We start from the raw sequence: 13,101 nt of genomic DNA, 5'->3' as shown, positions 1-13,101 counted from the left end.
TAATGAATAGAAAGACATGGACAATTTACAATCTTCTTTCACCAAACTAAGTTTTAAAAACACAGCATTGCTACTGGAACCTGTTATTTTTGATAATCCGTGATAACATATTTTCCTTCTCCTAAAATTAAATGTTTAGCAAAATGAATTTCCAAAGGTTCTTTGACTCCTGAGAAAAGAGGAGCCATCCCTTTGAAAGTAAAAGATCACTTTCATTGTCACTTCTAAAGTAACAGCGGCTCTCGTGTCTCAATGGACCATCGGAAGAATAACTTTTGACTTTTTGAAACACGACTCAAAACCTTTCATATACGTCGTCCCTGATCTCTTTGTCCAATTCTCTCTGTCAGCCACACGTCTGGTGAAGCATTGAAATGCTGCAAAAGTCCTTATAACAAATCGTGACAGTGAATTTTTATGAAAAACTGGAATCACGGTGTCTGATATTCCGCTCGGAGCCCTCGGCGTGTGTAGTGCATTTTAATTGGATCAGATATCGTGACATCGGCCGCATCATTATCAGGATTTCTTTAGAAAAATAATTCAGTGGTTCCCTGTTCCACTTCAGCAACATAATGGCCCATTCTCACTGGGAGATAGACGGAATGGCCTAATAGAGATTTCTTTCTGATGATGGTGGAGAGACCAACTTAATCCCTAGAAAGAGAAAATTGTTTTTTTGAGTGGGCCTGCAGGGGGGGGGGGGTGTGTGTGTGTGTGTGTGTGTGTGTGTGTGTGTGTGTGTGTGTGTGAGTGTGAGTGTCTGTGTGTGTGTGAGGCAGCGTTAACGTGCCGCATGTATCATGGACAAAAACTGTGATTCCCTCCAGAGATATTTGTCTATTCGGGTGTTTGTCTCCAAGAGGGTGATAACTGATCCGGTAAAGAATGATCCAGTTGCTTTATTTAGCAGAAATCCATCCCCCCCCCATCCACCCCATCATCCCCTTCTTCTAGCACCACCCGGTTAGGGACGGAGCTGGAGGGCATGAGGGGTCACGGGGTGGATTTTTGAAAGTTAGAAATATACAGTATTAACCCACTTCGACAAAAGAGAACAGATACAGAGAGCTAAACTCTTCACAAAAAACAAATATATATCACCAAAACATCATAGGTAGTCTAATATCTGAGATAAACACTCTTTTAAACCAAAGTATCCAACTAGTGAAAGTATCTGAAGACCCCCCCTCTGAGGTGGCGAGCACTTAGAAGAGCCTCGTTGGTGTTTCCTGTTTGTTTGCTGCTTATTGGGCTCCATCCATTTGACCAGCTCTGACCAGATGACCACAGTTTGGGGTTAAAACAGATAATTTGTGTTAATATAACGTTGAATATAAAGAAATAACTAAAAGTGTACACTTCACAATATGCTTCCATTAAACACTGAATAAATCAAATGTATATTGTATGAAGGGAAGAGTCTCGTGAAGGTTCCTGGTTCGAAAGCATCTTCCCCCCCACAGTCGTGCAGATTGGAGTGTGAAGTTTATTTTACTGAAGCTGCGTGGCTGAAGATCCGTATTCTAACAATCCAGACCGTCCTCCCTCTCCCCCCCCCCCCCCCCACCCCCTCTCCGCGGTGTAGCAGTAAACAGTCGTGTTAGTGCTCAAAGGGCAGTACGTGTTCCGACAGTTATGAGCTGATTATCAGAACACGATCTTTCCTGGGGAACAGAACAAGAGGGGAGCCGACAGGGAGACACAGATGGTATCAGGGAAACAAAGGAGGCAGAGAACAGTGAAATCTGGATGGAGATGAAGAAGAAAGACGAGAGGGGAGAAGGGAGACAGACAGATTTGACTAAAATGACTTGTGATAAGGATGAATGAGGGAAGGGTGTGCCTGTGTGTGTGTGTGTGTGTGTCTGTGTCTGTGTGTGTGTGTGTCAATATGCCCCCATGCTTCTGCGTATGTTTCAAAGCGTAAGTGGCGATTAATTAATCTTCAGAGAGAATCGATAGAGCTTTTATTTCAAGACGTATTCGATAACCCGCCGCCCCTGAAATTAAACAGCAATGCCCCCCCGACCATGTGTTTTTTGTTTTTGTGTCTACGTGCACATACAGTAATTGTGCGCTCACGTCCACTAATCACACACAGCTACCGGCAACACAGTCGCACAAAGACACTGACTCCTGGAGCCATCTTTCATCTCCTAATTGAATAGTGAAGACAAATCCACAGTCTCTTTCTCACACACACACACACACACAGCAGTGGTTAGATGTCTTGTTTCATTTAAACATATACATGCATTGCAGCAGTCACACTGGTGCACGTGTGTGATGTACATGTGGGACGTTCGTGTCCGGTGTTACAAGCGATCTGCAGCATGTGGATCCGTGATGGCCTCCATTGGTTAAGGTCACAACTCATTTCAATATCTGGAGCGACACATCAGAGGGAAATCAGTGGAGAAGCAGATCGAATGCACAGCGATCATCTCACACAGGCTTTTATATGCATTTCAGGTTGCATGGGTTCCAGCTGACTCGGCTGTAAACTGATTTATTAAACATGGGATTCTTTAGTCAAAGCTGGGGGGGGGGGGGGGATTAGACAAGCCTGGATTTCTCCATCTAGATTTTACTCTTTGAAAAACTGATTTCTTATCTCTAATCAGATTCTTACATGACTTCTGGTAGAGGAGGCTTCACTGTGACAGCAGATGAATCTAAAGATTATTATACTTGTAGAGATTCACGCTGTATTCAAATTAATTTAATCCAGAGTCGAACTGAAACTAACTGGAAGCTCCTTCTAGAAGTCGTGATCTGTGAGTTTCCACCATGATCTGTATATATAAATGACGGCTTCCTCAAAAGTGAAGCCAGAGCCTCTTGATCGTAAGCCCCGCCTCCTCCATGTTAGCAGATGGGACATGGACCAAACTAACAAGTCACATGATCTCAAAGGTGGTGTCTGTCATTGCAGGTGGTTCTTATCACATTGATGTTTGTTGTTCATGTGTCAAGTAAGTCTGGAGTCTCCAAATGGGCAAAATGGCGGCTTTCACGTCCAGGATCATTTGGCTTCATTTCTGGATATCGGGATAAACTGGAGAAGCGCCATCTGTCTTTACAAACAGTCTTTGGTTTCCACTTCTTAACATCCGACTCTCTAAACATGCTCGAGCTTTAACACAAACACACAAATCCCACACATCCATGTATCGCGACTACCGGTGAACTTCTAGCACCACAACCCAGCTGCTGTGGAGGCTCCTAATGGCACAAACACTTTTCTAAAACTCTTTTCTCTTTTGGTTTTCTTATTATTTGTCAGTGGATAAAAGGTCAAACTTATCTCCATAACAAACACCCACGTCTGCGCTGTGAGACAAACCTGTGGGTGTTTTAACCCCTTGCATCCGACACCTCCTTCACTCGCGGTAATGAGCGATAATTCCGTCTTTTGATTCGTCCGCCAACTGTAAATCTAAAGTGAATTCATGTTTACGAACAACAATACTCATACTCATGTAGCAGCTTTTATGTTTGACTGGGTTTACTTTTAAACTTCTAAATGCTCCCTCGCCTATTTTCCATTCCCTTCCACTTCCTTCATCTTTTCATATCTTCTCTCCTTCCCCACGTCCACAGAGCGGCCGCAGCCTCCGAGGAAGTTGTACGTTCCTCAGGACAGCGTGGAGTCCCGGCGCCTCCACCTCCACTGGGTGACCGGAGGCTCGGGCTCTTCTCCCCTGAGGTACTTCACTGTGCAGCTCAAACAGCTGCCCAGTGGGGACTGGAACACACACATCGCTGACATCCCACACAACGTGACCGCCTGGAGCGTTGACAGGTACACACACACACACACACACACACACACAAAGAAGCTTGTACAGAATATAGTACGTTTACTCCACCACTTGACTGTTTGCCTAAGCCTCTCCTCCAAGCATCCATCCATTAGACTCACCTTATCCTTAGACAGTCATAGGGGGGAGTTGAGCCAATCCCAGCTGAGACTGGGGCAAAGACGAGAGGCCAGTTCATTAAGGTCCTGACCACCAGTGACCTTCACTCTTACATTCACACCTATGGGTAATTTAGAGTCAGCAATTCACCTGACCTGCGTGTGTTGGGACGTTGAGAAGAAAACATGCAACCTCCACCATTAAGCCTCCAACTCACCAGGGGTTCAAACACAGACGTAGCTACTGCACCGTCATGCTGCCCCCCCCCCCCCCCACACACACACACACACCACACACACACAAACGAGCCTAGCAACTGGAAGGAGGTGCATTGAGTAGATGTTTGCTCTGACACGTTACCTGCGATGTTTGCATGACTACTGCTGATTCACTTTCCACCGACAGCACTGAGTGCTACTTCCACGAGGCGTCTCTTTCTTATTAGGTTTTAAGGAGAGATCACAAAGCTCCATTCACAGCAGCAGCAGCATTGAAGTCCCCCCCCCCCGCATGCTTTTAAGGGACTTGGCTGAACATTAACGTCTCTGTCCTGCTCTTTATTTGGATTTGAGAAAGTTTACACTCCAGCAAACCCAGCGAGGCCTCAGGAGATAGTGTTTGACAAACATCTTAACTTCCAGCGGTGTCCGATGCTCTCAGACCGATTTCTCCACGAGGGAAGTGGTCCCTTCACTGTCTGTCTCTACATGAGTCTGAGCTGAGCAGCTCGAGAGGATAATGTCTGATGGAAATCTGATTTCAAATGTTTTCTTCCTCATCCTTTGCTGTAACTCAATTACAATTCTGCTCTGACGTCCTCCCAGGCTTTCAGCTCAGCATCATGTCTGTGGCCAGCCAGTGTATTTTTAAAATCCTTTCTCTAGATTAGTATTTTTTTTTAAAAGAGTCTATTTGAAATGTCTGACATGTGCTGCGTGACATCAGAAAGCAACGGTACCGAAGGAGGGACAGGGCTCACCTAGGCTTCGATTCCACCACGATAAGAATCTCCGGAGAAAACAGGAACAATTACTGTTATATAAATATATATTTGGGTATTTATATTCAATATGGAAAGATGGGTTTAGTGCAGCATGTTGGAATTAGACGAGTTGAAGCAATCGGGAGAAATCTTGTAATGTTTATGCGTCCTCGGGGAAGAGGGTGGACAGAAAGAGGTGGGGGGGGGGATGCTGTGAATTCTCAAAGCAAAGAACTGAGAATTAGAACACAGAAACATTTGTTTGAATTTAGCACAGGAAGTAAAGAAAAGGTTGATGGAGGAAACAAGAAAACCACCAGAGAGAGCAGAATAATCCTAATCACTGCAGAGCTGATCACAGGCACAGCAGGAGCAGCTCTGTCTTTTTTATCTTTCTTAATATATTCTCTCTCTCTCTCTGCCATCATGCTTTCAAGTTCTCTCTCTGCCGTTTATCCGTTATCTCTCTTTCTTCGTCCAGTTTTAACCTTCCCAGTATTCGTCCCAGTTGCTGCCACCACCTTTCCGTCCAGCCACCAGTAGCCAAAGCTTTCAAAAACCCATCAAACGTTCCTCGAGCGTCACCTCCACTCGTCCTCGGCTCCAGTTGAACGCTGTTTCTTTCCCATTCCTCTCTCTCTTCATCCCTCCATCCTCTCCTCCCTCTTGAGACTGTCATTACAGCAGCAGGTGATTGTGGTCCGACCGAGCAGCAGAACCCTGATGAGGCCTATTTGTGTTTATAGTGTGCGCCTCCTGCTTCGTGGCGCTTTTCAGTGAGCTCCTTCACACAAGCCATCTCAGGACTATTTGAGATGCTGAAGACTGTTGTCTCAGTGTCACTGCATCCAGCCGGCCTCAGGGAGAGTCGCTCTGCCACGACCAGGGCGTTCTTAAGCTCACTCCATCACTGAATGCTCTCATTACGCCGCCGGGTGGAGGAATTAGCTCACATCCCCGTTTGCTCACGCTCATACTGACTTGTTATCTGTCCTTAATTGTTGTTTTCCAGCGAGACATCTTTGGAACCAAAACATCCAAGTCCCCGGGCTCATTCGCAGACACACACACACACACACACAGGCTCACACACAGGCTCACACTTTCAAACACTGTCCTCCCCATCCTCCCAGTGCTGTTGGTACCCCACCCTCTTTGAGCCTGGTATCTTTGATGTTCCTATTCCTACGATACCCACAACCCCACAGGGCCCTTCTCGTCCCTCATAGCGCCCGGCTCATTATTATACAAGAGGACACTCGAGCAGTTCCTCTGTCGCCAGATGAATTTCCAACTGGTCCTCTGCCGTCTCCCAGTAAGCTCTGTAAATACAGTCTGCAGAGGGGCCTTGCATGTGGACGTGGGAGCAGCGGTGGAATGACTTCTTGTTGCTAATTATTGAATCACTCTTGTTAACCGGTGTTTATAATGGGTTAGATAAATTAAGAATTAAGAAAAATTACTGTTTTGCAGCCAACTGTCCTTTTTTTAAATTGTAATCAATGTCCCAGTTCGAGGGAGAGAGGGGGTTGAAGCTGTGAGCAGCTGTGAATGGGTCCATGTTCATCGGACAGGTTGTAAGTGGCTCTTGGGTATAAATTGGTTTCAATATGACCGGTGTAAATTGTCTTCCTGTTCTTATTAAGGCCTTCACTCTGCACAGAGGAGAAACACAGATAAGATGTGGTCGTGAAAATGCTTTGGCAGGGGAGACAATTAGTTAAAGGTGTACGATAATTAATATTCAAGACCTGGTGTGATCTTTGGAGACCAGTGGAAACACACGGCTGTGAGAGGTGGAGGAGCCGGAGTTAAAGGGACCCGGTGGATTCTCTGACCACCTGTGGGCTGTAGAGTTGTGTTTTGATGAGCTGAATTCTCTGTGTCTTCTATAGAACCTTGTTTTTCTTTTTGTTCGAGTAACAAGGGAAAAGAAACATTTAAATATTCCTTAACACTGAATGTTGAATAACTGAACACAGACTGAAGGAGCACACACTGGTTTGCAATGAAGATTAACAAAAATATATTTAATTGACCAATAGCGGAAACAGATCAGCAACTTTGGTAAGAATCTATTTTATCCAATCACAGTGGTGCTAAATCTTCCACGTATTCATGAAGCCAGAGGAGATGCATAAAGGTTTCTTCCACCCACCCTCCTGCCACATTTAGTCTACTCACACAGTGGATGAGTGAATGAATGGACCGTGAGGGGAAACAACTATCTTCCTGAGCTCTACCTCTATTTGTCCTCCCCTCACAGGTGAGGGACACAGTAGTAATAACACAGACCTAAGTACCCACTGTGAAACCTCCACAGACTGAAGATCAGTCCTGCAGCTAAGAGGAACCACGGAGATGCAATTTTCACCCGTGTCACATCTTTCAAGTCCCCCCCCCCCCCCCCCCAAAAAAAACCCTGAGAGTTGGATTAACACCTGGTGCTTCCACTGCCATGTGTGAAAATCCATTGTGAGCACTGAGAAGAGTTTCGTTTTGATTGATGATCACAAGGCACAGCTGCTGCAGAGGAGACCCCCCCCCCCCCCCCCCCCCCCCTGTGCATCTTCAGCTGTGTTACACAAGTCGTGCTCAACGTTACGAGTGTAATTGTATTGCTGTGGTTTTTATTGGAGGAATTACAGATGCAATGCCCTCATCACAGTTGGTTTTAGTGATAACAAAAATCACACTGAAACAATCTCTGTGGATCTCTGTGCATCAAGTCCGTCTCTCAATATTCTAATGAACCGATTTATAAATTCATGCCTGAACCAAAATGCAAATATATATATATATATATATACGTCGGCTTAGGCCCAACAGCCTCCTCACATTTAAATTCACTAGATGAAGGTTTTTATTTGGATCCGCACCAAATTGCACAGACTCATAAATGTCTGTCCCCTAAATATACTCGATCCATGAATTATTCTCAAGAGCATCAACGAAGCACTTATAGAGATATAACCTCCTCACTGAATGCTTATATATATCATATATATAAATGTGTTTGGTCTGCAGGTTGGAGCCCTTCACATCGTACAAGTTTCGGATGATGTCCACCAACGATGTCGGGGACAGCGTCCTCAGCAAGGAGACGGAGGCTGTGACCACTCTGCAGGACGGTGAGAGACTGGGAGGAGAAGAAAGTGGAGGATGAGGGGATCTGTGGATTTTAAAAGATGGACAGAAGCTTGTCTCTGTGTCTTTTTCTCTTCCTCACTCTCTTCCTGTGTTTCCTCTCTAGTGCCCGATCAGCCTCCAGTGATCCTCGCAGTGAAGCCCACGACCACCACCTCAGTCCTGGTGACGTGGAAGGTATTGTCCCAACAACAACAACAACAACAACAACAAGACCCACACACACAGAGACACTCACAGACCCACACAGAAACAGACTTGGGAGTGTGGGTTAATCTTTTAGTGTTTGTGTCCGTGGAGGAAGTTACCATTGTTACTGAAGCAAGGGAAGTTCAGAGGGCAGCCGAGACAGATTGAGGAGACGGAGGGAGAGAAGGATGAACAGACGGAGGGGACAGATCGTCCCGGGTGGGGAGGACAAATGTTGAAAAGTCCTAATGAGAATATCGCAGCAGGGGAGATGTTAGAGGGCAAGAGAGGCAAACATCAGCCATGTCCGTCAAGGGAGGAGAAAGAAAAGCCCGGGGAGTTACAGGGAGGTGGAGCGAGTCTGTGGCCAAACGTGAACCGACAGTAAATCGTCACTCCTCCTCCTCCTCCGCCGTTTGGAAACGTCTCCTCCTGCTCCTTCTCGCCTCGTATCAAAGCAGAAGGAGGCGGTGGAAAAACAAAGTCACCAGCAATTTCATCATCCTTTACAAGAGGTGCCCGACCCGATGAAGCATCGCTCTGTCTGTGCACGGCCGCTCTTTAAAGTGGACTCGATGAAACACTGCTCTGCCAGCCGGCCCGTGTCCTGTCAATCACAGAGAATCACATACAGCAGAAAAACCCTCAGAGAGTTTTCTACTTGGGATCATTGTTAATTCTCTTCATGTGCTTGTTTGTGTGTTTGCCAGCGGCCCGGTGACGAGGGCATCAACGGGGTTCTGACTGGATACCGGCTGTACTACAGAGAGCTTCCAGTGAACAGCTCGGCTTCCACTGAGGCAGAGGTCCAGACCACCAGGAGCACCAACACCAGCTCCCTCATTACAAGTGAGTGGGACAGATGCTAATAAAGATAACTGTGTCATTTCTATAACTTTAAATTCTCTGTTATTTGTTTGAAAACATCAGTTCTGGTTTTTCAGACAAAGCAGGGTTCTCATTTTTGGGGATTTTATCAACTGTAGCTATCTAATTATCAATTTATAACAAGGATCCAGTAAAAGGTCTTAAATACGCTGTCCTGAGCTTTAAACCTAATTTATTATGAATGAAACAAGATCAGTCAGTATCATCGTAACCTGACAATACTTTATATGACTTCTTGTTTTCCAGTGTAGATGTTATTCTTAGTTATTCTTAGTTTTATATGTATTCTTCTAACCCACTTGCATTTAGCTGCAACCATTCCAACCTGTGTAGTTGTAGATTTTCTCCCCAGCTGTGGAAACACTGTGTGGTCACACGTGCAGATCGTGAACTCAGTCATTCCAACACTTACAAACTTCCTGAGAGCAAGTGAACACCCTGTTAAACACATTCCCTGTAAGTTTTTTTTTTTTTTTTAAGAGGGTAATAAAAGGCCTCCAGGCTCTTTAGACACTGAGTGGAGCTACAGGTCCTGTATTCTCATTGGCAGCTGAGGCCGAGCGAAGAGAGAGAGCAGGTCATCCCCCGGCTCCTCCACACTGCCCTGCCGAAGTGTCCATGAGCAACACACTGAACTCTGATGGCTGCTCTGTCAGTGTGTGAATTACAAGGTTTTAATCAGGGGTCAGTTGCTCTTATAGAACTTTACTGTGGCTCATCATAGACAAAAGTTTTATTGTAAGAGGAACACATAAGTAAGAATCAGTGAGTTTTTCAGATCATACAAACCAGCTGCTCAGCAAGGCGCCGCGATGAAATCATTTATTTAATGAAAAATATTTCAATGTCAGCGTCGGTATTATGTGAAATCACAAAAAACAAGCAGTGAAAGAGAATCGCAGATGAAAACAGTTTGCACCAATAAGCTCAGTGACCACGTTCTGTGGAAGATTTACAACCTGGAAATCTTAATAAAACAGATGTGATCACTGAACAGGGAGATGAAGCTCTGACGTGTTCTTGATACGATTTTCAATCACAGCTTTTTTAAATATTTAAGAAAAACGAGAACTGAAAATATATTTTAAAGATCTTTTCAGATGATTTCCACATCAAAGCAGGAAGCAGGTGTGACTATGATGACAGAGTGAGCAAACAGCCCTCACAAGCCCCCCCCCCCGCCCCCCCATGAGACCACCCATATTGCACTATAACATTCCAATAATAAAACATTATTATCGGCCGTGCTTTATAGTAGATTGAGTATCTGCCCGACGAGATGGGGGAATCTGTGTCCGTCCAGCGGCCACGGCATAAAAGTCTTTAACACAGTCATTTTATCGAATAGCATTATAATTGCACAATTTATTGTTGAACGTGAAATGTTTATGGATTTACTCTCCCTCCGTGTTTCCCCCTCAAGCCAAGAGCACCTTCAAGAGCGTCAGCAGCGCCTCGCTCACAGAGTTCGAGTTGACACGTGAGTCGTCCGGCTGTAGAAACCACACCGCCTCCTCCGCCTCGGCTTGTGTGTCCTGGTGAAGTCTTTCAACTGTTTGTGTGTTGTTTCTCTGCAGAGCTCAAGAAGTTCACCCGTTACCAGATTGTGATGACGAGCTACAACATCATCGGAGAGAGTCCGCCCTCCGCCCCCGTGGAGGTGTCCGTGGGAGAGGCAGGTCAGTGGAGGACTCTTTACACATCTTGTTAGAGAAGCTGTTTTACTGTTGAGCCTTGTGTATCTAGCTCTTCTCTCCGATTCACAAAGGAGCATTTCAGTTAAGTGGTTGTGTCCCATTCTTCAGCATTAGCCGGAGTTTAGCTTCAATGGAGATCGATCTGTTGATTTCACTCAGCAGCCGTGAGGATTTCCATCACAGCTGCTCCCATCTGCTTTGAAAGGTGCTGTGATATGGTAGAAATCTATAGAAGAAACCAGTAAGTGGACTTTTGAGTTTGGGATTGTTTGGTCAAAAGGAGTCTCGGCTTTTGTCGGCTTCATCCAATCTCCCCCCCCCCCCCCCGTCCGCTCCGGTGCTCCTGTCTTTCTCTTCTCATTCGTTCTTTGTCGTGTCCACGCCCCCTGTCCTGCTCCTGCTGCCCCTTGAGTGACATTGCATTTGATAGGTGTAGAGTCTCGATTAGATAAGTGTGCGTGTGTGTGTGTGTCTGTGCAGGTGTGTGTGGATATCTGAAAGTGATCCAGAGCTGCACAAGGTCATTTATTTTATAGTGATGGCCCAACCCCTGTTTAACTTTCACCAGAGTCGAACCATGGATCCATTAATCAGATAGGAAAGCAAATATATCTCACACATGCAAACACACACACACACGCACACACACACACACACACACACACACACACACTTACTACATGACACTTAGCGAGCATGTTGAGCAGGATGGGTTGAATGACACGACAGCAGGAGGATGTGAGGCCTTTAAATGTCAATCATGTGTCGTCAAAACTGAGTTTATTGTCAGTGTGAGTCCAAATTTGTTCCCACCTGTCTGTTTGTTGGTTGGTTTTTATGTTTATTAGCAAGTTTACACAAATAAACAACACAAATTACCATGTAACTTTGTGATTGGATGCAATTTGGATCAGGAGAGAACTCAATCATTTCTGGCGGGGATCCAGTTCAGGAGGCAGATCCAGGAAGTTTTCATCTGTTTTCTCATTTTCACTGTTTTTACTGTTTCCCCAGTAAAAACAATTTGGGTCTTGATCAAAAAAACAGGCTCATTTATGGGACTGGTTTCACTGTGATTTGATCCTGACTCTGAGTGAAGTGGAGAAGCATCAGACAGCATCAGGGAGGGGGGGCGATGTTGAGTTGGTGTAGCCTTCTCATGGTGTTGACAGTATCCTGGTGAAAGTGGCTGGGGAATCCGGGTGCTGGAGGAGGATGTGCAGGAGGAGGAGGTGCTGGAGGAGGAGGTGCAGGAGGAGGAGGTGCAGCAGCATCATCTGTGGGGCTCGGCCCTGCAGGCAGAGTTATGGGCGTACTGGGATTTGCACTTTATGATGGCGACACCCACAAGTTTTTATGCAATCTCACACTCCCTCCACCAGACTGGTCCTGCATTCATAACCAGTTTGTGGGGGGGGGGGGGGGGGGTGATGAAACGGGGTGATATGGCCTTTTCTTTAGCCTCAGGTGCAACTGCTGAGATGTTCATGCATATGTGTGGTGCGCTGGGGTAACAAGGTGCCGCCTCAGGCCCATTCTAATTGGAAGAATAGAACATATCTTACCGACTTCCTCTGTAGCAACCAGCTGCACACACACAGACACACACACACACACACAAACACACAAACACAATCTTCTACTTCTAACATATCGAGGACACTCAATGTATTCCTGAGTCCCTAACCTTAACCTTAACCATCACCAACACCTGTCCTAACCCGAACCCAGGAGAGCGTAACAGTGACCGCCCACTTTTAGAGCGGCTCTGGTTCCTGAAGTAGTTTCTCCATCGATGGTTCAGAACTTGTAAAAAAGAGTTTTAAATCTGGAACCAGTCCGAACAGCTAAATGATCTCGTGACGTGACCATAGAACCTTTGATTTGCAAAAAAAGTGTGTGTATGTGTGTTCTAGAGTGAAAAATCTACACATCCCATAAACCATTCAGAATGATCCCTTTCAAACCACATCTTCTTGAATTTAACCTTGATTTTCATATAGTGTTGTAATAAATTTTCTTGTGTAGCTTGTATGTGTGTATATAGTGTTTCATGAAGTGTGTAGTGTAGTAACCTGTAGTAAATCTGAAGGATCTGATCATAGCCGATTTTCGCAGTTTATGGTAAACTACAGCTGAGGGTTGTGGGTAGTGTAGTTCTTCTCCTTGACTAATAAATAAATAAGGTCCTCACTTGAAAATGGTCCTCACAAAGATACAAGACCTGTCTAACAAGGCGTCTCTCCTGCTGCAGCCCCGTCCGTGGCCCCCC

At 45.5% G+C, this 13,101-nt stretch overlaps 1 protein-coding gene across 1 annotated transcript in view; it reads left to right on the top strand.

Annotated features, from left to right (window-relative positions):
* LOC128429417 (protein sidekick-1) overlaps nucleotides 1–13,101 on the top strand; it is a 48,664-nt gene that overhangs the window by 35,265 nt on the left and 298 nt on the right. The window contains exons 16-22 of the mRNA XM_053415512.1: nucleotides 3,607–3,808; nucleotides 7,936–8,039; nucleotides 8,162–8,232; nucleotides 8,955–9,093; nucleotides 10,556–10,612; nucleotides 10,710–10,811; nucleotides 13,084–13,091. Coding sequence (XP_053271487.1) covers nucleotides 3,607–3,808; nucleotides 7,936–8,039; nucleotides 8,162–8,232; nucleotides 8,955–9,093; nucleotides 10,556–10,612; nucleotides 10,710–10,811; nucleotides 13,084–13,091 — 683 coding nt within the window. The remainder of the gene's footprint in view (nucleotides 1–3,606; nucleotides 3,809–7,935; nucleotides 8,040–8,161; nucleotides 8,233–8,954; nucleotides 9,094–10,555; nucleotides 10,613–10,709; nucleotides 10,812–13,083; nucleotides 13,092–13,101) is intronic.

Source organism: Pleuronectes platessa, chromosome 3, assembly GCF_947347685.1.
Source record: "Pleuronectes platessa chromosome 3, fPlePla1.1, whole genome shotgun sequence".
Classification (NCBI taxonomy): domain Eukaryota; kingdom Metazoa; phylum Chordata; class Actinopteri; order Pleuronectiformes; family Pleuronectidae; genus Pleuronectes; species Pleuronectes platessa.
The sequence above is the reverse complement of the archived record's forward strand: the minus strand, read 5'-3'. Positions and strand labels throughout refer to the sequence as shown.